General features: G+C 52.1%; 1 protein-coding gene across 1 annotated transcript; it reads right to left on the reverse strand.

Annotated features, from left to right (window-relative positions):
* Window positions 1-122: 122 nt before the first annotated feature.
* On the reverse strand, window positions 123-27,041 carry LOC144951339 (pleckstrin homology domain-containing family A member 8-like). Its single transcript, XM_078881542.1, is given in 14 exon segments — window positions 123-1,905; window positions 3,221-3,282; window positions 3,668-3,738; window positions 4,344-4,474; window positions 11,108-11,166; window positions 13,558-13,643; window positions 17,830-18,918; window positions 19,117-19,151; window positions 20,321-20,503; window positions 21,383-21,507; window positions 23,738-23,873; window positions 23,875-23,894; window positions 25,557-25,673; window positions 26,989-27,041. Coding segments are annotated over 14 exon segments (2,352 nt in total). The 5' UTR covers window positions 27,029-27,041; the 3' UTR covers window positions 123-1,707.
* Window positions 27,042-27,975: the final 934 nt, after the last annotated feature.

A 27,975-nucleotide genomic window follows, 5' to 3' on the forward strand; every position in this document is an offset into this window, starting at 1 on the left:
ACCCGACACCCGTACCCTACCCGACACCCGTACCCTACCCGACACCCGTACCCTACCCGACACCCTACCCGACACCCGTACCCTACCCGACACCCTACCCGACCCGATACCCTACCCGACACCCGTACCCTACCCGATACCCGGCTACCCGTTTGCGACCCTGGTGCGGCCGGGTACGGGTAAGGAATCAAAACCCGTTTGCGACCTCTGCCGCTAACCCCTAACTCCGCCCACCCATACTAACTCCGCCCACCCATTGTTCACCTACCACCACTAACCACACCCACAAGCCCCGCTGACCACGCCCACTCTTTACTGACCCCGCCCACCCAAAGTGACCCAGCCCACATGACAAACCAAAAGACAATTTGTCCCGAAACAAACAAAAAATCCCTGCGAATTAACATTACCCATGAACATACCTGAAGGTGTCACACACTGGCGTGTGCACACACACACACACTGGCGTGTGCACACACACACTGGCGTGTGCACACACACACACTGGCGTGTGCACACACACACACTGGCGTGCACACACACACACACAGATCCCGTCGTGCAGTCTTGAAAGACTGTTGGGGGCAATTGGTGTTAGCGACCGCCAATGGAGGCTGGCGTGGCACACGTGGGAGTGGGTGGCCGCCTTTGTCTCCCAAGTGGCGATTTTTACGCACCGCACCAGGAACTCATTTGAGGCCGAGTCGACCTAGGGGAGGGCCCACGACCGGTTCATGTAACAGTCGTCACTCGTGTTGGCGGCCGCGAGCGGGAATGGAACTCGGGACGCCGGACTAGTTTGGCGATGCGCGCTAACCGCTGCGCCACCGCTCCCCCAACTCTTCACCACTCGCGCCAAACCGTTGGTTGGGGGGCACGGTCGCGCAGTGACCTCACGGCGACGTCACTGTGACGCAACAGTGACATCACAGGGGCACAACAATGACGTCACAGGGGGCACTACAATGACGTCACAGGGGCACTACAGTGACGTTACAGCACTACTACAATGACGTCACAGGGGCACTACAGTGACGTCACAGGGGCACTACAAGACGTCACAGGGCACTACAATGACGTCACAGGAGCACTACAATGACGTTGGTTGCCAAGTTGGGGCGGCGCTGCCCACCGGGGATTGAACGGTGCTGTTTGTTGCTGACCGCCTGCCCTTTGGGCCTAGTTGGTGGCTGCGCTCAGTAACCGAGCCAAGATATATAAATAAATATTGCCGCCGCCAATTTTCGGCGTGAGGCGATGGCGCTCGTGAAGGCGCCCAAAGCGTGACACCACTGGTTACACCACTGGTGCCGATTGCGCAAAACAAAATATTCGGCGCTGATCGTCAATTGGGTCCTTGCCGATCGTGTGATCAGCCGGCGCCGATCGTGACATTAGCTGGCGCCGATCGTGAGATTATCCGACAGCAATCGTGAGATTATCCGGGTCTGATCGTGAGATTAGCTGGGTCTGATCATAATATTATCCGGGTCTGATTGTGATATTATCTGGTGCCGATCATGACATTAGCCGACAGCAATCGTGATATTATCTGTGTCTGATCGTGATATTATCCGGGTCCGATCGTGATATTATCCGGGTCTGATCGTGATATTATCCTGCGCCGATGGTAATATTATCGGGCGCTGTCGAAGCAGGGGTCCAGGTGGGAGGCGCTGTCCAAGCGGATGGCGCTGTCGGCGGCGCTCACACGACGCGGTCCGACTCCAGCTGGTTCTGCGCGTAGAGGTGGTCGAGCGCCCCGAGCTGGGCCCGCATGGCGCCCAGGTACGTGTCCAGGTCGCGGTTCAGCTGCGCGCGGAACTCGGGCCCCGTGGGGTCGCACTCACGCGCCGTCAGCGCCGCCAGGAACCCGTCCAGTGCCGGGGCCGCACGCAGCGCCAGCTGCGGGAACACCCGGCGCGTCATCGTGAGCCATCATCTAGCCACTGCCTTACACCAGCTGTGATACCGCCACTAACAGACACCCATCATCATCATCATCAGCCACGTTCTATCGACTGCTGGGTGAAGCCCTTCCCAAGCAGCCTGTGTCCCGAGTATCAACTACCACACACACAGCAAAGATAAAGCTCCCGGGTGTAGCCAATAACAGACTTTTGGGGCAAGTGCTGCTAGCGAGTAGCACCTGTAAAGGACATCACGGCGCACGAGGGGTGGGCGATGGCGAGTGTGAGCGAGTGAAACGAGCGGGGTGCTGGACAGCTAAAATCCAGGTTGGTACAAGCCGGGCAATGGCTGGTGCATATGCCTGTCATCTCAGTCAGGGTCTGTCCCGTGACCTCCTGTCACCTCAGGCAGTCAACCCATGGCACCTGGGTCTGTCCCGTGACCTCCTGTCATCTCAGTCAGTCAACCCATGGCACCTGGGTCTGTCCCGTGACCTCCTGTCATCTCAGTCAGTCAACCCATGGCACCTGGGTCTGTCCCGTGACCTCCTGTCACCTCAGGCAGTCAACCCATGGCACCTGGGTCTGTCCCGTGACCTCCTGTCATCTCAGTCAGTCAACCCATGGCACCTGGGTCTGTCCCGTGACCTCCTGTCATCTAAGTCAGTCAACTCATGGCACCTGGGTCTGTCCCGTGACCTCCTGTCATCTCAGTCAACCCATGGCACCTGGGTCTGTCCCGTGACCTCCTGTCATCTCAGTCAGTCAACCCATGGCACCTGGGTCTGTCCAGTGACCTCCTGGCATCAAAGTCAGTCAACCCATGGCACCTGGGTCTGTCCCGTGACCTCCTGTCATCTCAGTCAGTCAACCCATGGCACCTGGGTCTGTCCCGTGACCTCCTGTCATCACACTCAGTCAACCCATGGCACCTGGGTCTGTCGCGTGACCTCCTGTCATCTCAGTCAGTCAACCCATGGCACCTGGGTCTGTCCCGTGACCTCCTGTCATCAGTCAGTCAACCCATGGCACCTGGGTCTGTCCCGTGACCTCCTGTCAGCTCAGTCAGTCAACCCATGGCACCTGGGTCTGTCCCGTGACCTCCTCCTGCCAGCGAGCCTTCGACACTTCACGTGGCCATAACGTGCACATAGCCTGGCACAAGTGCCGTGGTGACGTCACCGCCACTTAGTCGTGAACGGCGGTTGTTGCTGTAAGTGGGTGCGAGTGTGGAGTTGGCATTCTCTCCCCCTGCTCTGCACTGGGTTTCCCCCGGGGTTCTGGGTCAGGCGAGTCGCCAGGGCACTCACCGCGAACACCCCCCGCACCACCCAGCCGTGGTAGCGCCTCAGAGTCCGCCCGTACGCATTGCCTGTGTGTGCACGGGGAGAGAGGTAGTCACCCTGCCTCCACCACATCCGCCGGGTCAATCCACAATCCGTTGTGTCCACTTGAAAACTTTAACCCATTCGCTCGCTCACCATCTCGCTCATTAATTCGCTAACTCACCCGCTCATTCTCTCGCCAACTCACTAACTATCTCGCGCATTCACTCCTTCACCCACAATCTTACTCACTCGCCCACCCACTCATTCATTCATTCTCTCACTAACCCACTCCCTCTTGCAACCGAGCGTAATCCTGCCCTCCCGTGTGTCTCACCTGGCTACACAAAGTAAAGTTGTCACTTGAACTTCTACTAAATCGCACCACAACAACGACTACAACAACAACAGGAACAGCAAAGAGCGACTCACTGAGCGCCACGTGCAGGTTGGCCTGGCCCTCCCGCACCTCGGTCAGCAGCTCCAGAAGGAACTTGAGGCCCCTGGGCCGAGGGGACGCGGCGGGGAAGGAGAGGAACGCGACGGGGTCAGCGACAAACGAACCAAGAAGCGCGCCGAGCGACGCGCCAGCGACGCCGTCACAGTGACGCACACTCACCCTCTCTCTCCCAAGCGCTCACCCTCTCACCACACAGCCTCCCACCAACCTCGTCCCCCACATGCGGATCATCACCCTCTCCTCCACCACCCATGCTCACCCCCGTCATCACCCTCACCCTCTCTCTCCCAAGCGCTCACCCTCTCACCACGCACGCCTCCCCCTCACACTAGCCTCGTCCCCCACATGCGGATCATCACCCTCTCCTCAACTACCCATGCTCACCCCCGTCATCACCCTCACCCTCTCTTCCTTCCCAAGCGCTCACCCTCTCACCACGCACACCTCACACTAACCTCGTCCCCAACATGCGGATCACCACCCATGCTCACCCCCGTCATCACCCTCAGCCACTCGCACCCTCCACGCTCGTCCCTCAGCCTCGCCCCAACACCCTCCTCCCAAACCACTCAACCCTCACCCCAACCCTCTCCTCCCCACGCGCCCACCCTCACACTCCTCACCGACGCTCCCCCTCCCCGCGCTCACCGCCTGAGCCAGAGCAGCGCCTCGGTGGTGGAGTTGCGCACCAGGGCGGTGCCGCTGCTCAGCTCGTGGCCCACAATGCTCTGCAGCGTGGGGAAGGCCGCCCGGTCCGTCTCGTACTTCTGCGTGATTTTCTGTCGACCAAACACCCGAGTTCTCACCCTGCTCACACAACCATCGCCCGCACCCCACCCCCACCGCCGCCCCCGACTGCCGCCAGACTCGTGCCCCACAAAACTTTTGTCTCCCGAATTGTACGTATGTTCAACTTCTTTCACACCGTACCGTAGCCAACCGTGATAATCGGTGGTGCCAACCATGCTAAAACTATGGATCTCTGTATGAACGTGAAAGATCTGTGTAACTCCATAGATCTGTGTAACTCTATGGATCTCTATGTAACTCTATGGATCTCTGTGTAACTCTATGGATCTCTGTGTCACTCTATGTAACTCTATGTAACTCTATGGATCTCTGTGTCACTCTATGGATCTCTGTGTAACTCTGTGGATCTCTGTGTAACTCTATGGGTCTCTGTGTAACTCTATGGGTCTCTGTGTAACTCTATGGCTCTCCGTATAACTCTATGGGTCTCCGTGTAACTCTATGGGTCTCTGTGTAACTCTATGGGTCTCTGTGTAACTCTATGGGTCTCTGTGTAACTCTATGGGTCTCTGTGTAACTCTATGGGTCTCTGTGTAACTCTATGGATCTCTGTGTAACTCTATGGATCTCTGTGTAACTCTATGGATCTCTATATAACTCTATGGATCTCTGTGTAACTCTATGGGTCTCTGTGTAACTCTATGGCTCTCTATTTAACTCTATGGATCTCTGTGTAACTCTATGGGTCTCTGTGTAATTCTATGGCTCTCTATATAACTCTATGGATCTCTATATAACTCTATGGATCTCTGTGTAACTCTATGGATCTCTATATAACTCTATGGATCTCTGTGTAACTCTATGGATCTCTGTGTAACTCTATGGCTCTCTATATAACTCTATGGATCTCTATATAACTCTATGGGTCTCTGTGTAACTCTATGGATCTCTATATAACTCTATGGATCTCTATATAACTCTATGGCTCTCTATATAACTCTATGGATCTCTATATAACTCTATGGATCTCTGTGTAACTCTATGGATCTCTGTGTAACTCTATGGCTCTCTGTGTAACTCTATGGGTCTCTGTGTAACTCTATGGGTCTCTGTGTAACTCTATGGATCTCTGTGTAACTCTATGGATCTCTGTGTAACTCTATGGGTCTCTGTGTAACTCTATGGATCTCTGTGTAACTCTATGGATCTCTGTGTAACTCTATGGGTCTCTGTGTAACTCTATGGATCTCTGTGTAACTCTATGGATCTCTGTGTAACTCTATGGGTCTCTGTGTAACTCTATGGATCTCTGTGTAACTCTATGGTTCTCTGTGTAACTCTATGGGTCTCTGTGTAACTCTATGGGTCTCTGTGTAACTCTATGGGTCTCTGTGTAACTCTATGTAACTCTATGGGTCTCTGTGTAACTCTATGGATCTCTGTGTAACTCTATGGGTCTCTGTGTAACTCTATGGATCTCTGTGTAACTCTATGGGTCTCTGTGTAACTCTATGGCTCTCTATTTAACTCTATGGATCTCTGTGTAACTCTATGGGTCTCTGTGTAACTCTATGGCTCTCTATATAACTCTATGGATCTCTATATAACTCTATGGATCTCTGTGTAACTCTATGGATCTCTATATAACTCTATGGATCTCTGTGTAACTCTATGGATCTCTGTGTAACTCTATGGCTCTCTATATAACTCTATGGATCTCTATATAACTCTATGGGTCTCTGTGTAACTCTATGGATCTCTATATAACTCTATGGATCTCTATATAACTCTATGGCTCTCTGTGTAACTCTATGGATCTCTGTGTAACTCTATGGCTCTCTATATAACTCTATGGATCTCTATATAACTCTATGGGTCTCTGTGTAACTCTATGGATCTCCGTGTAACTCTATGGATCTCTGTGTAACTCTATGGATATCTGTGTAACTCTATGGGTCTCTGTGTAACTCTATGGATCTTCGTGTAACTCTATGGGTCTCTGTGTAACTCTATGGATCTCTGTGTAACTCTATGGGTCTCTGTGTAACTCTATGGCTCTCTATATAACTCTATGGATCTCTATATAACTCTATGGGTCTCTGTGTAACTCTATGGATCTCCGTGTAACTCTATGGATCTCTGTGTAACTCTATGGATATCTGTGTAACTCTATGGGTCTCTGTGTAACTCTATGGATCTTCGTGTAACTCTATGGGTCTCTGTGTAACTCTATGGATCTCTGTGTAACTCTATGGGTCTCTGTGTAACTCTATGGGTCTCTGTGTAACTCTATGGGTCTCTGTGTAACTCTATGGATCTCTGTGTAACTCTATGGATCTCTGTGTAACTCTATGGGTCTCTGTGTAACTCTATGGATCTCTGTGTAACTCTATGGGTCTCTGTGTAACTCTATGGGTCTCTGTGTAACTCTATGGGTCTCTGTGTAACTCTATGTAACTCTATGGGTCTCTGTGTAACTCTATGGATCTCTGTGTAACTCTATGGGTCTCTGTGTAACTCTATGGGTCTCTGTGTAACTCTATGGATCTCTGTGTAACTCTATGGATCTCTGTGTAACTCTATGGATCTCTGTGTAACTCTATGGATCTCTGTGTAACTCTATGGATCTCTGTGTAACTCTATGGATATCTGTGTAACTCTATGGGTCTCTGTGTAACTCTATGGATCTTCGTGTAACTCTATGGGTCTCTGTGTAACTCTATGGATCTCTGTGTAACTCTATGGTTCTCTGTGTAACTCTATGGTTCTCTGTGTAACTCTATGGGTCTCTGTGTAACTCTATGGGTCTCTGTGTAACTCTATGGATCTCTGTGTAACTCTATGGATCTCTGTGTAACTCTATGGGTCTCTGTGTAACTCTATGGATCTCTGTGTAACTCTATGGTTCTCTGTGTAACTCTATGGGTCTCTGTGTAACTCTATGGGTCTCTGTGTAACTCTATGGGTCTCTGTGTAACTCTATGTAACTCTATGGGTCTCTGTGTAACTCTATGGATCTCTGTGTAACTCTATGGGTCTCTGTGTAACTCTATGGATCTCTGTGTAACTCTATGGGTCTCTGTGTAACTCTATGGCTCTCTATTTAACTCTATGGATCTCTGTGTAACTCTATGGGTCTCTGTGTAACTCTATGGCTCTCTATATAACTCTATGGATCTCTATATAACTCTATGGATCTCTGTGTAACTCTATGGATCTCTGTGTAACTCTATGGCTCTCTATATAACTCTATGGATCTCTATATAACTCTATGGGTCTCTGTGTAACTCTATGGATCTCTATATAACTCTATGGATCTCTATATAACTCTATGGCTCTCTATATAACTCTATGGATCTCTATATAACTCTATGGATCTCTGTGTAACTCTATGGATCTCTGTGTAACTCTATGGCTCTCTATATAACTCTATGGATCTCTATATAACTCTATGGGTCTCTGTGTAACTCTATGGATCTCCGTGTAACTCTATGGATCTCTGTGTAACTCTATGGATATCTGTGTAACTCTATGGGTCTCTGTGTAACTCTATGGATCTTCGTGTAACTCTATGGGTCTCTGTGTAACTCTATGGATCTCTGTGTAACTCTATGGTTCTCTGTGTAACTCTATGGGTCTCTGTGTAACTCTATGGGTCTCTGTGTAACTCTATGGATCTCTGTGTAACTCTATGGATCTCTGTGTAACTCTATGGGTCTCTGTGTAACTCTATGGATCTCTGTGTAACTCTATGGTTCTCTGTGTAACTCTATGGGTCTCTGTGTAACTCTATGGGTCTCTGTGTAACTCTATGGGTCTCTGTGTAACTCTATGGGTCTCTGTGTAACTCTATGTAACTCTATGGGTCTCTGTGTAACTCTATGGATCTCTGTGTAACTCTATGGGTCTCTGTGTAACTCTATGGATCTCTGTGTAACTCTATGGATCTCTGTGTAACTCTATGGATCTCTGTGTAACTCTATGGATCTCTGTGTAACTCTATGGATCTCTGTGTAACTCTATGGATCTCTGTGTAACTCTATGGATCTCTGTGTAACTCTATGGGTCTCTGTGTAACTCTATGGGTCTCTGTGTAACTCTATGGATCTCTGTGTAACTCTATGGATCTCTGTGTAACTCTATGGATCTCTGTGTAACTCTATGGATCTCTGTGTAACTCTATGGATCTCTGTGTAACTCTATGGATCTCTGTGTAACTCTATGGATATCTGTGTAACTCTATGGGTCTCTGTGTAACTCTATGGATCTTCGTGTAACTCTATGGGTCTCTGTGTAACTCTATGGATCTCTGTGTAACTCTATGGTTCTCTGTGTAACTCTATGGGTCTCTGTGTAACTCTATGGGTCTCTGTGTAACTCTATGGATCTCTGTGTAACTCTATGGATCTCTGTGTAACTCTATGGGTCTCTGTGTAACTCTATGGATCTCTGTGTAACTCTATGGTTCTCTGTAACTCTATGGGTCTCTGTGTAACTCTATGGGTCTCTGTGTAACTCTATGGGTCTCTGTGTAACTCTATGTAACTCTATGGGTCTCTGTGTAACTCTATGGATCTCTGTGTAACTCTATGGGTCTCTGTGTAACTCTATGGGTCTCTGTGTAACTCTATAGATCTCTGTGTAACTCTATGGGTCTCTGTGTAACTCTATGGATCTCTGTGTAACTCTATGGGTCTCTGTGTAACTCTATGGCTCTCTATATAACTCTATGGATCTCTATATAACTCTATGGATCTCTGTGTAACTCTATGGATCTCTATATAACTCTATGGATCTCTGTGTAACTCTATGGATCTCTGTGTAACTCTATGGCTCTCTATATAACTCTATGGATCTCTATATAACTCTATGGGTCTCTGTGTAACTCTATGGATCTCTATATAACTCTATGGATCTCTATATAACTCTATGGCTCTCTATATAACTCTATGGATCTCTATATAACTCTATGGATCTCTGTGTAACTCTATGGATCTCTGTGTAACTCTATGGCTCTCTATATAACTCTATGGATCTCTATATAACTCTATGGGTCTCTGTGTAACTCTATGGATCTCCGTGTAACTCTATGGATCTCTGTGTAACTCTATGGATATCTGTGTAACTCTATGGATCTCTGTGTAACTCTATGGATCTCTGTGTAACTCTATGGTTCTCTGTGTAACTCTATGGGTCTCTGTGTAACTCTATGGGTCTCTGTGTAACTCTATGGATCTCTGTGTAACTCTATGGATCTCTGTGTAACTCTATGGGTCTCTGTGTAACTCTATGGATCTCTGTGTAACTCTATGGTTCTCTGTGTAACTCTATGGGTCTCTGTGTAACTCTATGGGTCTCTGTGTAACTCTATGGGTCTCTGTGTAACTCTATGGGTCTCTGTGTAACTCTATGTAACTCTATGGGTCTCTGTGTAACTCTATGGATCTCTGTGTAACTCTATGGGTCTCTGTGTAACTCTATGGATCTCTGTGTAACTCTATGGATCTCTGTGTAACTCTATGGATCTCTGTGTAACTCTATGGATCTCTGTGTAACTCTATGGATCTCTGTGTAACTCTATGGATCTCTGTGTAACTCTATGGATCTCTGTGTAACTCTATGGGTCTCTGTGTAACTCTATGGGTCTCTGTGTAACTCTATGGGTCTCTGTGTAACTCTATGGATCTCTGTGTAACTCTATGGATCTCTGTGTAACTCTATGGATCTCTGTGTAACTCTATGGATCTCTGTGTAACTCTATGGATCTCTGTGTAACTCTATGGATCTCTGTGTAACTCTATGGATCTCTGTGTAACTCTATGGATCGCTGTGTAACTCTATGGCTCTCTGTGTAACTCTATGGATCTCTGTGTAACTCTATGGATCTCTGTGTAACTCTATGGATCTCTGTGTAACTCTATGGATCTCTGTGTAACTCTATGGATCTCTGTGTAACTCTATGGATCTCTGTGTAACTCTATGGATCTCTGTGTAACTCTATGGATCTCTGTGTAACTCTATGGATCTCCGTGTAACTCTATGGGTCTCTGTGTAACTCTATGGATCTCTGTGTAACTCTATGGATCTCTGTGTAACTCTATGGATCTCTGTGTAACTCTATGGATCTCTGTGTAACTCTATGGGTCTCTGTGTAACTCTATGGGTCTCTGTGTAACTCTATGGATCTCTGTGTAACTCTATGGATCTCTGTGTAACTCTATGGATCTCTGTGTAACTCTATGGGTCTCTGTGTAACTCTATGGATCTCTGTGTAACTCTATGGATCTCTGTGTAACTCTATGGATCTCTGTGTAACTCTATGGATCTCTGTGTAACTCTATGGATCTCCGTGTAACTCTATGGGTCTCTGTGTAACTCTATGGATCTCTGTGTAACTCTATGGATCTCTGTGTAACTCTATGGATCTCTGTGTAACTCTATGGATCTCTGTGTAACTCTATGGATCTCTGTGTAACTCTATGGATCTCCGTGTAACTCTATGGCTCTCGGAGTAACTCGTCCTGTAAATGGCCGCCACTGCCGATGGCCTTGGGCTGCGGCCGTCCTCGTAACGGGAGCCGCTCGGCTCACCGGGAGGCCTTGCCGGCCGAGACAACAATGGGCAAGCGGGGTCTGGTGGGGGGGGGGGGGGCGGCACTCACCCGGATGTTGCCCACGAAGTCGAGCTTGACCGGAGCGAACGCCGTGGGGCCCAGCTTGTCTGGGGAGGGGGAGGAGGAGGGGAGGGGGGTAGTGGTGACGCAGGCACGCGCAGGGGTCAGGGGTCGCACGTGGGGCACCGCACGGTGAGCCGGCAATTATGAACCGCCCAGCAGACCGGCAAGAAGCAGAGGCGACGAGGCCCGTGGTGTGAATTGGAGGGTCTAAGCGGCGGTGCTGGCTCAGAGCTCAGTCTCCGACACGGCCATGGTGAACCCCCTAAGAGGAACACCCAGACCCCCATAGTCACTTTAAAATGTTTTCTTGTTCATGTTTTAGTTTTTTGTTTGTTGCGGTTGCACCCGATTCAAAAGCCGAATTGCTCACAGGGCTATACCTAATAAATGAAACTGAATTGAACCAAGCACGCTAGGGGTTAGGAGTCTCTGACATGGCCATGTTGAACCCCCTAAGAGGAACACCCAGACCCGCGGGATTGACCCAAGCCCCCTCGGGGTTCAGAGTCTCTGACATGGCCATGTTGAACCCCCTAAGAGGAACACCCCGACCCGCGGGATTGACCCAAGCCCCCTCGGGGTTCAGAGTCTCTGACATGGCCATGTTGAACCCCCTAAGAGGAACACCCAGATCCGCGGGATTGACCCAAGCCCCCTCGGGGTTCAGAGTCTCTGACATGGCCATGTTGAACCCCCTAAGAGGAACACCCAGACCCGCTGGATTGAACCAAGTCCCCTCGGGGTTCAGAGTCTCCGACACGGCCATGGTGATCCACCTAAGAGGAACACCCAGACCCGCGGGATTGACCCAAGTCCCCTCGGGGTTCAGAGTCTCCGACACGGCCATGGTGAACCCCCTAAGAGGGACACCCAGACCCGCTGGATTGACCCAAGCCCCCTCGGGGTTAGGAGTCTCTGACATGGCCATGTTGAACCCCCTAAGAGGAACACCCAGACCCGCGGGATTGACCCAAGTCCCCCTCGGGGTTCAGAGTCTCCGACACGGCCATGGTGAACCCCCTAAGAGGAACACCCAGACCCGCTGGATTGACCCAAGCCCCCTCGGGGTTAGGAGTCTCTGACATGGCCATGTTGAACCCCCTAAGAGGAACACCCAGACCCGCTGGATTGAACCAAGTCCCCCTCGGGGTTCGGAGTCTCTGACATGGCCATGTTGAACCCCCTAAGAGGAACACCCAGACCCGCGGGATTGAACCAAGTCCCCCTCGGGGTTCAGAGTCTCTGACATGGCCATGTTGAACCCCCTAAGAGGAACACCCAGACCCGCTGGATTGACCCAAGTCCCCCTCGGGGTTCAGAGTCTCTGACATGGCCATGTTGAACCCCCTAAGAGGAACACCCAGACCCGCTGGATTGAACCAAGTCCCCCTCGGGGTTCGGAGTCTCTGACATGGCCATGTTGAACCCCCTAAGAGGAACACCCAGACCCGCGGGATTGAACGAAGCCCCCCGAGACGTTCAGAGTCTCTGACATGGCCATGTTGAACCCCCTAAGAGGAACACCCAGACCCGCTGGATTGAACCAAGTCCCCCTCGGGGTTCAGAGTCTCCGACATGGCCATGTTGAACCCCCTAAGAGGAACACCCCGACCCGCGGGATTGACCAAAACCCCCCTCGGGGTTCAGAGTCTCCGACACGGCCATGTTGAACCCCCTAAGAGGAACACCCAGACCCGCTGGATTGACCCAAGTCCCCCTCGGGGTTCAGAGTCTCCGACACGGCCATGGTGATCCCCCTAAGAGGAACACCCAGACCCGCGAGATTGAACGAAGCCCCCTCGGGGTTCAGAGTCTCCGACACGGCCATGTTGAACCCCCTAAGAGGAACACCCAGACCCGCGGGATTGAACGAAGCCCCCTCGGGGTTCAGAGTCTCCGACACGGCCATGGTGATCCCCCTAAGAGGAACACCCAGACCCGCGGGATTGAACGAAGCCCCCTCGGGGTTCAGAGTCTCCGACACGGCCATGTTGAACCCCCTAAGAGGAACACCCAGACCCGCGGGATTGAACGAAGCCCCCTCGGGGTTCAGAGTCTCCGACACGGCCATGTTGAACCCCCTAAGAGGAACACCCAGACCCGCGGGATTGAACGAAGCCCCCTCGGGGTTCAGAGTCTCCGACACGGCCATGTTGAACCCCCTAAGAGGAACACCCCGACCCGCTGGATTGACCCAAGCCCCCTCGGGGTTCAGAGTCTCCGACACGGCCATGTTGAACCCCCTAAGAGGAACACCCCGACCCGCGGGATTGACCCAAGCCCCCTCGGGGTTCAGAGTCTCCAACATGGCCATGTTGAACCCCCTAAGAGGAACACCCAGACCCGCGGGATTGAACGAAGCCCCCCGAGACGTTCAGAGTCTCCGACACGGCCATGGTGATCCACCTGGCTGGGAGTGTCGAGCTGCGCCTTACCGAGCACGGGGACGATGGAGGCGCACGCCCTCAGGAACGGCTCCACGTGGATCCCTTGCTCGTCCTGCAGCTCCGCGTCGCTGAACCTGGGCCGAGAGACAAAGACAAAGGTCCCCCGTGGAGCCGCTTGATCGACCGTTGGGGGCGAGCGGCGTTTGCCGAGAGGCGCCTGTGAGGGCCGGCACGGCACACGAACGGGTGGTGTGGCCAGCACGATGCCCGGCCGCCTTTGTCTCTCACCGGTGCCGATGGTTATACGCACACCGCTACTTACCAACGACTTCGGTTACGGAGGAACTGTTCGTAAGTCAATTTGTTCGCGAGTTCAACTTTACTCCTGTCGATTCCAAAGATGTTGTATGGCGTGTACACTAAACACGGGGAATGGCTTTAAAATCTCCTACAGATGTAGATGTCACTGGTTCATCATGTGCTGCAGATCTAGATGCCACTGGTTGTTCACCTTCTGCAGATGTAGATGCCACTAGTTCTTCACGTTCTACAGATGTAGATGCCACTGGTTCTTCACGTTCTGCAGATGTAGATGCCACTGGTTCTTCACGTTCTGCAGATGTAGATGCCACTGGTTCTTCACCTTCTGCAGATGTAGATGCCACTGGTTCTTCACGTTCTGCAGATGTAGATGCCACTGGTTCTTCACGTTCTGCAGATGTAGATGCCACTGGTTCTTCACCTTCTACAGATGTAGATGCCACCGGTTCTTCACGTTCTACAGATGTAGATGCCACTGGTTCTTCACGTTCTGCAGATGTAGATGCCACTGGTTCTTCACCTTCTACAGATGTAGATGCCACTGGTTCTTCACGTTCTACAGATGTAGATGCCACTGGTTCTTCACCTTCTACAGATGTAGATGCCACTGGTTCTTCACCTTCTACAGATGTAGATGCCACTGGTTCTTCACGTTCTACAGATGTAGATGCCACTGGTTCTTCACGTTCTACAGATGTAGATGCCACTGGTTCTTCACGTTCTACAGATGTAGATGCCACTGGTTCTTCACGTTCTACAGATGTAGATGCCACTGGTTCTTCACGTTCTACAGATGTAGATGCCACTGGTTCTTCACGTTCTACAGATGTAGATGCCACTGGTTCTTCACGTTCTACAGATGTAGATGCCACTGGTTCTTCACGTTCTACAGATGTAGATGCCACTGGTTCTTCACGTTCTGCAGATGTAGATGCCACTAGTTCTTCACGTTCTGCAGATGTAGATGCCACTGGTTCTTCACGTTCTGCAGATGTAGATGCCACTGGTTCTTCACGTTCTGCAGATGTAGATGCCACTAGTTATTCACGTTCTACAGATGTAGATGCCACTGGTTCTTCACGTTCTACAGATGTAGATGCCACTGGTTCTTCACGTTCTGCAGATGTAGATGCCACTGGTTCTTCACGTTCTACAGATGTAGATGCCACTGGTTCTTCACGTTCTGCAGATGTAGATGCCACTGGTTCTTCACGTTCTGCAGATGTAGATGCCACTAGTTCTTCACGTTCTGCAGATGTAGATGCCACTGGTTCTTCACGTTCTACAGAAGTAGATGCCACTGGTTATTCACCTTCTGCAGATGTAGATGCCACTAGTTCTTCACGTTCTACAGATGTAGATGCCACTGGTTCTTCACCTTCTGCAGATGTAGATGCCACTGGTTCTTCACGTTCTGCAGATGTAGATGCCACTGGTTCTTCACGTTCTACAGATGTAGATGCCACTGGTTCTTCACGTTCTGCAGATGTAGATGCCACTGGTTCTTCACGTTCTGCAGATGTAGATGCCACTAGTTCTTCACGTTCTACAGATGTAGATGCCACTGGTTCTTCACCTTCTGCAGATGTAGATGCCACTGGTTCTTCACGTTCTGCAGATGTAGATGCCACTGGTTCTTCACATTCTACAGATGTAGATGCCACTGGTTCATCACGTTCTGCAGATGTAGATGCCACTAGTTCTTCACGTTCTACAGATGTAGATGCCACTGGTTCTTCACCTTCTGCAGATGTAGATGCCACTGGTTCTTCACGTTCTGCAGATGTAGATGCCACTGGTTCTTCACGTTCTACAGATGTAGATGCCACTGGTTCTTCACGTTCTGCAGATGTAGATGCCACTGGTTCTTCACGTTCTACAGATGTAGATGCCACTGGTTCTTCACGTTCTACAGATGTAGATGCCACTGGTTCTTCACGTTCTACAGATGTAGATGCCACTGGTTGTTCACGTTCTACAGATGTAGATGCCACTGGTTCTTCACGTTCTACAGATGTAGATGCCACTGGTTCTTCACGTTCTACAGATGTAGATGCCACTGGTTCTTCACGTTCTACAGATGTAGATGCCACTGGTTCTTCACGTTCTACAGATGTAGATGCCACTGGTTCTTCACGTTCTACAGATGTAGATGCCACTGGTTCTTCACGTTCTACAGATGTAGATGCCACTGGTTCTTCACGTTCTGCAGATGTAGATGCCACTAGTTCTTCACGTTCTGCAGATGTAGATGCCACTGGTTCTTCACGTTCTGCAGATGTAGATGCCACTGGTTCTTCACGTTCTGCAGATGTAGATGCCACTAGTTCTTCACGTTCTACAGATGTAGATGCCACTGGTTCTTCACGTTCTACAGATGTAGATGCCACTGGTTCTTCACGTTCTGCAGATGTAGATGCCACTGGTTCTTCACGTTCTACAGATGTAGATGCCACTGGTTCTTCACGTTCTGCAGATGTAGATGCCACTGGTTCTTCACGTTCTGCAGATGTAGATGCCACTAGTTCTTCACGTTCTGCAGATGTAGATGCCACTGGTTCTTCACGTTCTACAGAAGTAGATGCCACTGGTTCTTCACCTTCTGCAGATGTAGATGCCACTAGTTCTTCACGTTCTACAGATGTAGATGCCACTGGTTCTTCACCTTCTGCAGATGTAGATGCCACTGGTTCTTCACGTTCTGCAGATGTAGATGCCACTGGTTCTTCACGTTCTACAGATGTAGATGCCACTGGTTCTTCACGTTCTGCAGATGTAGATGCCACTGGTTCTTCACGTTCTGCAGATGTAGATGCCACTAGTTCTTCACGTTCTACAGATGTAGATGCCACTGGTTCTTCACCTTCTGCAGATGTAGATGCCACTGGTTCTTCACGTTCTGCAGATGTAGATGCCACTGGTTCTTCACCTTCTGCAGATGTAGATGCCACTGGTTCTTCACGTTCTGCAGATGTAGATGCCACTGGTTCTTCACGTTCAACAGATGTAGATGCCACTGGTTCTTCACGTTCTGCAGATGTAGATGCCACTGGTTCTTCACGTTCTGCAGATGTAGATGCCACTGGTTCTTCACGTTCTACAGATGTAGATGCCACTGGTTCTTCACGTTCTGCAGATGTAGATGCCACTGGTTCTTCACGTTCTGCAGATGTAGATGCCACTGGTTCTTCACCTTCTACAGATGTAGATGCCACCGGTTCTTCACGTTCTACAGATGTAGATGCAACTGGTTCTTCACGTTCTGCAGATGTAGATGCCACCACCGCCATCTATTGAGCGGCGGTTGAACTTACGACTCTCGGTCCCAACAGGCAACTGGACATCCAGACAGGTTTGTAAGTATCTCAAAAAGTTTGTTAGTCGAATATTCGTAAGTAGAGGAGTCCCTGTACTTATTTCAGGCTGAGTCCACCAAGGGGAGGCTCAGGACCGGTGCAGATAGTCACAGCCGATGTTGGCCGTGACTGGGAATCGAACCTCGGGTCGCCGGGTTCGTAGCGCAGTGCGCTAACCACTGCACCACCACTCCACTATTTACCACAACAACGGACGCAGTGACGTCACCACGGCGCATGTGTCAGGCTAGATGCACCTTGAAGCCATCACGTGAAGCATGCCTCACTGGCGGGTCACGGGCCAGACCCAGGTGTTATAGGTTCACCAAGATGCTCCATTTCACCCATCACCACGCGGTGTTCAACCACCAACACCACCACACTGCAGGTCACAACAGCACTCACTCACTCACCCACGCACTCACTCGCTCACCCACGCACTCACCCGCTCGCCCTCTCACAAACTCGGCTCACCCGTCCATCCATGCACTAACTCGCTTATCTGCTCACCCGCTCACTCACCCCCGCCCACCTCAATGCAAGACACGCGCCAACAACTCGATAGCAGTGCTGTTTGTTGCTGGCCGTGTCAACGAGCCGCGTGCTCACACTCACTCAGCGGAGCAACCCGCGACGCTCTCACCTCTGAGCCATGACACCGAAGAAGGTCTCCACCGTCTCACCCCCAGCGTCCTCACCTCCGCCGTCCTCACCCTCACCACCAGCGTCCTCACCGTCAACCCCAGGGCCCTCACCCTCACCACCACGGTCCTCACCCTCACCCCGACAGTCCTCACCCTCGCCCAGTGTCTCCGAATCGAATCCCCGATCGGCCACGTGTCCGGCATCCGAGTTCTCTCCCGCACCGCCCTCCTCCCCATGCCCAGCAGTGCCCACGTCGCCATCGTCAGCATCGTTACCATCATAGGCATCATCAAAATGACCGTCGTTGATACTATCGGCATCATCGGCATCATCGGCAGCATCGGCAGCAGCGGCATTAGGATCATCACCGTCGACCGTGGAGTCTTCCCCGTCCCGTCGGTGTTCTCCGGGTCTCCACGATTCCTGTGTAGCGACGTCCGAAGTCTCGAACCTCGGACACGCGTCGCTCCCCGCGATCACTTCAAGTGGCGTGGTGGTCTGGTTTGGCGCGTCTGCGTCATGTGACGCGGCCTGCTGCGGCGTGTCTGCGTCATGTGACGCGTCACGTGACGCGGCCTGCTGCGGCGTGTCTGCGTCATGTGACGCGGCCTGTTGCGGCGTGTCTGCGTCACGTGACGCGCCCTGCTGCGGTATGTCTGCGTCATGTGACGCGTCATGTGACGCGTCATGTGACGCGGCCTGCTGCGGCGTGTCTGCGTCATGTGACGCGGCCTGCTGCGGCGCGTCTGCGTCATGTGACGCGCCCTGCTGCGGCGTGTCTGCGTCACGTGACGCTCCATCTGGTGCGACTCCACTCGCCGCGGCCTCCTGAGATGCGGGTTCACGGGGCGCTGCTGCGGCCGTCGGCTCTGGCCGGGACGCTCCCTCGGCTGCAGGGGCCTCCACCGCCGCCGCCTCCTCCTCCACCTCCTCCACGATCGCCCCGACTCGCGTTGACGCCATGGCCAGCCTCCGCCGTGACGAGGAGGAGGACGAGGACGAGGAGGTTCTGCCGCTCTTGTTGCTGTTGTTGTTGGGCTCGCGCTTGCGGGAGGACGGGGGCTGTCTCAGTAGGGACCTCGCGGTGCTGGGGACACAAGGGTGGACGCAAGGGTGGACGCAAGGGTGGATAGATGCACGGATGGATGCATACAGATGGACTCTGGGAGAGAGCGACGAGAGCGAGCGAGCGAGACAGAAAGTGAATGAGTGAGTGAACGGAGTAAATGAACGAGTGAACGGAGCGAACGAAGGGGCGGTGGTGCGAGTGTCGGTGCTCGTTCACCTCTCCGTGTGCGACGCGCGACCTTGACTCTTGACCTGCGAACGAGACGGAGGGGGAGCAGAGCAGAGCGTCACCCCGAGCGGCAACTCGCGCACCCAGCCCCGAGCCGTGCACGTTGGGTATGGGCGCTGGTGTTCTCAGAGCGCCGCTGCAAGGCTATCACCACGCAGGAAGGCGCCGCTGCGTTTCACAGCGGGGGGAGGAGGAGGGGGCGGGGGGGGGCGATGTTGCTGTGTGTGTGTGAGATCCTAATGGAGTAATTTGCAGGTCATTTAAAACAATCTGAATTGGGATGCTTTTGCCAATAGATATATTGTGTGTGTAATTAGCTATGGGGAACACCGGAGAATCCGGAGGAAACTCATGCAGAACAGGGGGAGAACATACAAACTCCACTCACTCACTCACTCTGCAGAACAGGGGGAGGTCATACAAACCCCACTCACTCACTCACTCTGCAGAACAGGGGGAAATCATACAAACTACACTCACTCACTCTCACTGTAGAAGAGTTGGGAGATCATACAAACTCCACTCACTCACTCACTCTGCAGAACAGGGGGAGGTCATACAAACTCCACTCACTCACTCACTCTGCAGAACAGGGGGAAATCATACAAACTACACTCACTCACTCACTCTGCAGAAGAGGGGGAGGTCATACAAACTCCACTCACTCTGCAGAACAGGGGGAAATCATACAAACTACACTCACTCACTCACTCTGCAGAAGAGGGGGAGGTCATACAAACTCCACTCACTCTGCAGAACAGGGGGAAATCATATAAACTCCACTCACTCACTCACACTCTGTAGAACAGTTGGGAGATCATACAAACTCCAATCACTCCACTCTCACTGTAGAAGAGTTGGGAGATCATACAAACTCCACTCACTCACTCACTCTGCAGAACAGGGGGAAATCATACAAACTCCACTCACTCACTCACACTCTGTAGAACAGTTGGGAGATCATACAAACTGCAATCACTCCACTCTCACTGTAGAAGAGCTGGGAGATCATACAAACTCCACACAAAGAAACGCCCGAGTCGGGAATCGAACCCGGTTCCTTCTTGCTGCGATGCGCGACCGTCGCCACTGCGCTTGCACCACCGCCATCGCCACCCCACAAGGGGGGCGACGATGGCGACGAGCGGTGGGACGAGCGGTGGAGCGAGCGTGTGCCCGTGTACCCGCGTACCCTGGCTGGACGCTGCGGGCTGCGTGGTGTGGACGACATCACGGCCGGCGGGGCCAGCAGCTGCTGCTGCTGCTGCTGCGTGGAGGGCCGCACGCTGCTGGCGGCGGTGTGGACGCACTCCTCCAAGGCGCGCACGAACGTGTCGCAGGTGGCGCTCAGCAGGGACGACGCCTCGCTCATCCTCTACCACGCACAGAGCAACGGCGCAGACACGCTGCCATCCACGCGGCACACAGCAGCCTGGCTCGCCAGCGGCACGTGGACGTGAACTCCCACCTGTTCCGTCTGTGTGGGATAGCGTGTTGCCCCCTCGCGCGCGTGGTGGTTTTTCTCCGGGACACACTCCCGTTTTCCTCCAACACGTATCAACACAGCGTTGGATCGGTGTTAAATCTTCCTGGTTATATGGGATTTCTCCTGGCACTCTGGGTTTTCTTGCCACATGTATAACCACTCAATAATGGAGTGGGCCAAAAAGTCGAACACAGGAACTACTGAGCCCCGGGCCACTGTTGGAGATTGAGTGCTGCGCCTCCCTCTCACCGGCACCGTGGGTTTTCTCCGGGCGAGTCTTTCCACACAAACAAACTCTATTGAAGAGAGTTGGCCAAATATCCCCAACATAAGCACGTGCAGAGCTTGAGATATCGCTGGGTTCCGGGTCTGGCTTGCGCTTCCTTCCCACCCCACACACGTTTGCAAACTCCCCCACCGGCGTTCACACAAGACGCAATCCGCACGGACAAGCTATCCGACAACTGGGAAAGCATCGTCCGGGTGCGTCCGGCGACCCGAGTTCGATTCCCGCTCACAGTCAACACCAGTGAGGATTATCTGAACCGGTCCTGCCCCCCCCCCTAGGTCAACTCGGCCTCAAATGAGTACCTGGTGCGGCGGAGCATGGTGCTGGCCAACCCACCCCCTCGTGTGCCATTCCGGCCTTCATAGGCGCTACTCGCTAAACAGCACCTGCCCCAACAGTCTGTTCAAGGCGATACGGGGATATCTGTGTGTGTGTGTGCGTGCGTTTGCACGACGGTTTTCCGTGACGGCGCGTCTCACCTGCACGTCGGGCCGCGGCTCCTGGATGCCCTGGCGGATGAGCGACACCTGCTGCGTCATGAGGTCGTAGTAGAGACGCATCTCGGACATCTTGGAGCACAGCGAGTCGCTCGCCTCCATGATTTCTGCTCACGCGTGCAGAAGAAAATGAAAAAACACCCAGCGGACGTCAGAATGAGATTGTTTACTGCGGACTGGCGATATCAAGTGAGCTACAAAGCTATTTTGTCACGGATGTCCAGTATGGGCGGGTCAGCAAAGGATGTCCTCGAATTTGCAACAACAATAACACAAAGCCAATATTACACGGGTCATAACCGATCTGTGAGGCCGTGTAACAATCCGGACAAATGCGTGTTGCAAGAACGCGCTCCCACCACACGCCACAGCTCAAACGAAATCGTCGCGGAAGGACTTCCTGGCCCTCGCTGTCCACAAGAAGCCTGGCGCAGATTCAAGCGGCACCGTCCACATTTCTATTCAATTTAACTAAAGTATAATAATATAATAATATGCCTCCATATTATTATATTATTAGCTGGAGGCATATTCTATTTTTTGCGACATAGAATTGTAATGTATGACTTACTGCTAGTAGCTCAGCTTATTGGAGAGTATATTTAGTATATTGATGATACTGATGTAGTTTATATTTTAGTTTTTTACGTGGTGGTTTAGCTGCTGCAGCTCCTTACTATTAAAATTCCTTCCCTCTATTACTGCTAACCCTACCTCCTCCCTTTGTTGCTGCTAATCCTGCATTCTGCATAATGCACGGGCATAATATGACTTTGAAACCTTTTGATATGCAAATTCCTATGTCAAGGCGCCCCTCCCCCCTCCCACCCAGCTTAAATATACGCTGCCAAGCCTGGTGGTGCCCATTCAGACGCTGTCTTTCCGACAGACCTGTTCTTCACCTGAGGACGGCTGCTTGCGTTGCGAGAATTATTTTATTATGTTTTATTTTTATTATTTTATTATTTCCCTTCTACGTGACTTTACCGAAAGAACCAAGAAGATTTAACTAAACAACTTTGTATTTTACTAGGCAAGGCCCACTGAGCTATATAGGTATTTTTTCAGAAGCGGCCTGGCCATCACAATTGATAGCTCAAGGAAGTGGGCTCATCATCATCATCATGTGGAAATGTATAGCAGCAGCCAAATACTCTGAACGCGTGACGTCGATTCTAAATGTGGAGGGGAAACAACTGGAGGACCCGGAGAAAAACCCACACGACCACGGGGAGAGCGAGACACGCAAACCTCCAAACGTACAGCAGGCATCAGGGTCGGGATCGAACCCAAGCGATCGCGTGCGGTGGCAAGGTCATGAGACTCTCTCTACAACCCCGCCCCCCCCACAGTAAGCGAAGTCAAAATGATAATAAATCACTCGTACACCACGTGGCAATTGAATAATTCCATTCGGCTGCGTCAGGTGGCAGAGGGTTTCTTAACAACACAGATGTTGCCTGGTCGTTCATTGCGCAATGGGCTGCGCTGTCAAGGGCGTGTCCAGACACACAGCAGTGGTGCCCAGACACTTCCTTGTTCCTCGACAACTCAATCACGATCAACTTGGAAACATCATAACAACAACAAAAAAGAATATTGTGACTTGCGGTAGCATCATTGCGCCATGATCTAATTTCTAATCTGATCGTATATTTATAGAGCGCCTTAACTCAAGGCGCCTGACGTTCAGCTCACAAAACGATGACCGGATAGAATTTACACGATGAGACATCTCCTTTACCAGTGGCAAAATATAGTAATAGGTTTTTACCCTTTCAACTGGTACAAAAACTGACCATTATCAGAGTTGTTTCTTTTTGTTTGCATTTAGACTGCTTGTGTTGCGGTTATTGCAAACCCCTTGTATAAAGGTGTCAGTTTTTGTACCAGTTGAAAGGATAGAATTGTCGGATTGACGGGGGGGGTGGGCGGGGGTGGACGCTGGCGTGTTACAAGCGTTGAGGAATGAGTGACGGCGACAGAGGGCGGCCATGCGAGCGAAGGAGGAGGGGGGAGGGGGAGGAGGAGGGGGAGGAGGAGGAGGGGGGAGGAGGAGGAGGGGGGAGGAGGGGGAGGAGGGGGAGGAGGGGGAGGAGGAGGAGGGGGAGGAGGAGGAGGGGGAGGAGGGGGAGGAGGGGGAGGAGGGGGAGGAGGAGGAGGAGGGGGAGGAGGAGGAGGGGGAGGAGGGGGAGGAGGGGGAGGAGGGGGAGGAGGAGGAGGGGGAGGAGGAGGAGGGGGAGGAGGGGGAGGAGGAGGAGGGGGAGGAGGAGGAGGGGGAGGAGGGGGAGGAGGGGGAGGGGGAGGAGGAGGAGGAGGAGGGGGGACGCCGCTCGCCTTTCTCTTTGCGCGTGCGGCTGTCGGTGAGGCAGGCCTTGGCGGAGCCGAGCGCCACCACCCAGCCCTGCCTCTCCGCGGCGCTGGTCGTGCGCAAGTAGAAGTGCTGCTCGCCGGGGATCACCAGCTCCAGGCGGGGAGTCATCGCTCGGGCACACTGTGGGGGGGGGAGGGTACGGGGTGGTAGAGGGGGACACGGCGACACACGCGGCGGGGGAGGGGGTAACGAGCAGTGGATAGAAAAAAAACTGAGTGGGGGGTAGGTAATGAGCTCTTGCTACGAATGTTTTCATTTTAAAGGTGCAGCGCTGTAATTGCTCAGTCGGAACACTGCTGACGGAAGGGACTCCACTTCTACGTACAAACACACACGCACATCAACGGCACAACACAAGGCGCAGTAGGAGGAGTAGAAAAAAGAATAATACTGATCATCATTATAATTTGTTCTTCCCCGCACTTCCGATTAGCACAGTTGGCTACGTATGGTGCAAAAGAAGTTCAACATGCATACGACAATCAACAATAACATGAAAATAATAAACCTAGTTTTCTGAAGCGCAATTCGCACAAATACCATCGAAGCGCTTTAGCTTTACTGTACAAGCTTAAGTTGCGGAGGAAAGCATGTTGTGCTAATCTTATTCTTTCGTATGGATTCATGGCAGCAGATTAAAGATGTAATTTTAGATTTGCTATCCGCTCAATTGTCCATTCAGGCGCAGAGTGGATCTTGTCCGTTGGTCCTTTACAGGAGTAGGAACTAAGACATTTACAGGGTGCTTAGAAAAAATGTTAACACTTATATGGGACTATCGTTATTAATGAAAAAAGAACAGATCATACACTTTAACATGATAAACACATTCCTGCGGAGGGAGCTGGTAGGAACGTTGGGTTGCTCGGTCAATGGCCAGGGTCAACGGCGGCGTGGTGTATTCCGCAAATATGGCCGACTGTGAGGGTGGGCACAAGCCGGCGTGAGTAGGTTAAACGTTGAGTTTTATAAGGGCACCACGGGGTGACCAGCCCCTCCCCACCCAGTCCCATCCTCCCCACCCAACCCCTCCCCACCCTCCCCACCCACACTCCCCACCCAACCCCTCCCCACCCTCCCCTCCCCACTCAGCCCCTCCCTTCCCACCCAGCCCCTCCCTGCACGACGGACACAATAATCCCCTGTGGGCTGGTGTAACCAGGAGGTTCCTACCACTAAAAATGTACATTAATAGCTTCAAAAAGTCAAAGTCTCAACTTGTTCGCCATCATTGTCAACAAGTGCCTGGAGGCACATTTTTTTGAAGCACCCTGTATATATTCCATCAAAGTCATTAACACCTTATGATCTCCAACTGCTCGGCAATCCTCAGGTCTCGTTTGGCGTATCGGGTTTTTGTCAGCATGGCACCCAGGCTATGGAACACGCCTCACCACTTGAAATCAGGCGATCGGAGTCGGTCGATATATTCAAGTCTGCTTTGAAAACCCAGCTCTTTAAACTGAGCCTTCCCTCTTTAGTCTGGGCCGGTTGTTTTTTCGTTTCCTGCTTCTCATGCATTGCGCATTGGGATCCTGGGACGGGATGGCGCAATGATACATTTTGTATTATTATTACTCAACTAAACACCGACGAGTTTCAAAGACGAGCGGAGCTGTCGTCCGTCCGGTGGGTGACCCCCCGACCCCCGACCCCACCCCAGACCCCACCCCCCCGACCCCACCCCCCCCCGACCCCACCCCAGACCCCCACCCCCCCCGACCCCCAACCCCCCCGACCCCCACCCCCCCGACCCCCCTCCCTCCCGCCCCCCCACCCCACCTTGGATCTCGCACACGGCCATCTTCAGGCTGCCCTTGCTGCCCTTGCGCACGTCCTCCTTGTGGTCGTAGTAGGAAAGCACGCCGCCGTCCAGCACAAACCAGCGCGGCTGCCAGCCTGCAGCCGCGACACGAGCACACACACGTGCACACACACACAGACACGAGCACACACACACACGAGCACACACACACGCGAACACACGAGCACACACACACGAGCACACACACACACGTGCACACACACAGCACACACGCACATGAGCACACACACACGAACACACACACACAGCACACACACACAGCACACACACACACGAGCACACACACAAACACACGAACACACGCACATACACGAGCGCACACGCACACGCGAGCACACACATGGGGCACTGATCAGATCAGATGGATGGCTTCCAACATTCGTATTTGTTTCAATCGCTTATGGCGCGCCTCCGCGCATTTTCATCTTTAGAGAATCCGCATTTAGATTGGAAGAAATCCGGTGAGCTGTGAAGCTCTATTTCCTGAGCTATCCAGAATGACTTCGGTAGCCGCGAGGAGGCGGCCGCGGACAAGCGAAAGTTCGACCGCAAGCTCTGCGGTCCTCTGTATATACGGTTGCTATGGCCAACGGATTACGAGGCGGGTACAGCGTGCAATTGAGACATCATCACTCGCGTCGCTGTGTGGGATGTGAACAAAACAGATCGGCGACGTCTCCTTCGCAACATCATTTCTCTCCGTGTAAAACAAACAATAGTGCTTCTTTACACAACCCATCATCCGCACGGTCTTTCTGGTTCTTAATTCAAAGCGCATCTGCTGCTGCTGCTGCTGCTAATGAGACACCACCTTGTGGTCCCGAGTTTGCTCGTCTTAAATCGATAACGCCAAGATTACTTTGCGTCCCTGCATGAATGGGGAAGGCCTCTCTCTGTACGATGCTCGCCTCAATTCCGGCGCGCACCAAATGATTGTGTTACCACACGTTCGTTATGGGACATCAAATTATTGTCCTGTGGATAAACTGGCCCCGGCCATGAGAACGGGGAATTTCCAGCACTGGCTAAGTGCGCCTGTGAAGAAGGGACGAGCGCCCCCTCACGCTAGTTTGCGCGGGAAACATTTTAAATTTAAGTTTTCACTTATTTAAAAAAAACTCCAGGAGGAGATGAGGGGGGGGGGGGGGGACCGAGCCGCCTCGCCCGTTGGGGAAGGCAGCAGCTGCCCGGCAGGACGACCTAGGCGAGACCGAGGTCTCAACCCACACCCCGAGAGGCCTAGTGACCCGGAGCGCCGGGGCCGCAGAGGCGCGACTTGGCAACCATCCCTGGGGCGTGCCGCTCGCTGGAGAGAGGCAAAAGACCCCGGGCGCGGGAGCAGGAAGCGAGCGGGCGGGCGCGGGGAGCCGAGGAGTGGATCCGCGGTACCGTTGTAGTAGTTGGTCCATTTGTAGAGCACACCCTCCATTGCAAACCGTGGCGACGTGGAAGGCGGAAGTACACAAACCGTCACGTGAAGCATCACGTGACGCACTGGCGGCCATCTTTGTAAGGAGAAGAGGTGGATGGCTTTAAATGCATTGGTGGTGGCCATTTTGCTCGGGGAAGAGGCCCAAATATGGTGCCGCGGCGGCCATCTGCCTCGGGAAAGAAGCCACAGTGCATCGGCGGCCATCTTGCTCGGGGAAGAGGACCATACACGGTGTCTCGGTGGCCACATTGCTCGGAAAGAAGCCACACACAGTGTCTCGGCGGCCATATTGCTAGAGAGGCTCAAACACTGTCTTGGCGGCCATCTTGCTAAGGGAAGAGGGCCCAATTGGATTTAATGAGAGGCGGGGAGCGATCTAATTCCCAGTTGTTGTGGTCAATCCACTGCTGGATGAAGGCCTCGCCAAGCCGTCGCCTTCCCCCTGCGATCCTGCGATTTAAATGTCCAACCTGGCGCCTCGTCGGTTTTTTTATGACGTCATGCACCCCTTAGAGTTACATCATCTTCGTGACGCAACAAAAATTATATCGCGACGCAGAACTTGACGTCATTTACAATTTTGATTTTAAGCTTTCGTGACTGCAGGGATTCATATTCTTGGTTCTTTCGGTAAAGTCACGGAGAAGGGAAATAATAAAATAATAAAAATATAAAAAATAACAATTCTCACGACTGCAATACAAGAGCATTTTCTTGCTGTGGATTTCACACCTGATGATGATTGCTTGTGTTGCAGTCGAAACGTCGTGAGAATGTTATTGTTTTATATTTGTATTATTTTATTATTTCCCTTCTACGCGACTTTACCGAAAGAACCAAGAATATGTCATTTACAATATCAGTGTCTGCAGGAGGAATCCGATGAGCTATGAAGCTCTTTCATTCACAGGTGTCCAGTAGGGGGCACGGGGTGAGAACGTGAC

This window comes from Lampetra fluviatilis, chromosome 62 (assembly GCF_964198595.1).
Source record: "Lampetra fluviatilis chromosome 62, kcLamFluv1.1, whole genome shotgun sequence".
In the NCBI taxonomy this organism is placed as follows: domain Eukaryota; kingdom Metazoa; phylum Chordata; class Hyperoartia; order Petromyzontiformes; family Petromyzontidae; genus Lampetra; species Lampetra fluviatilis.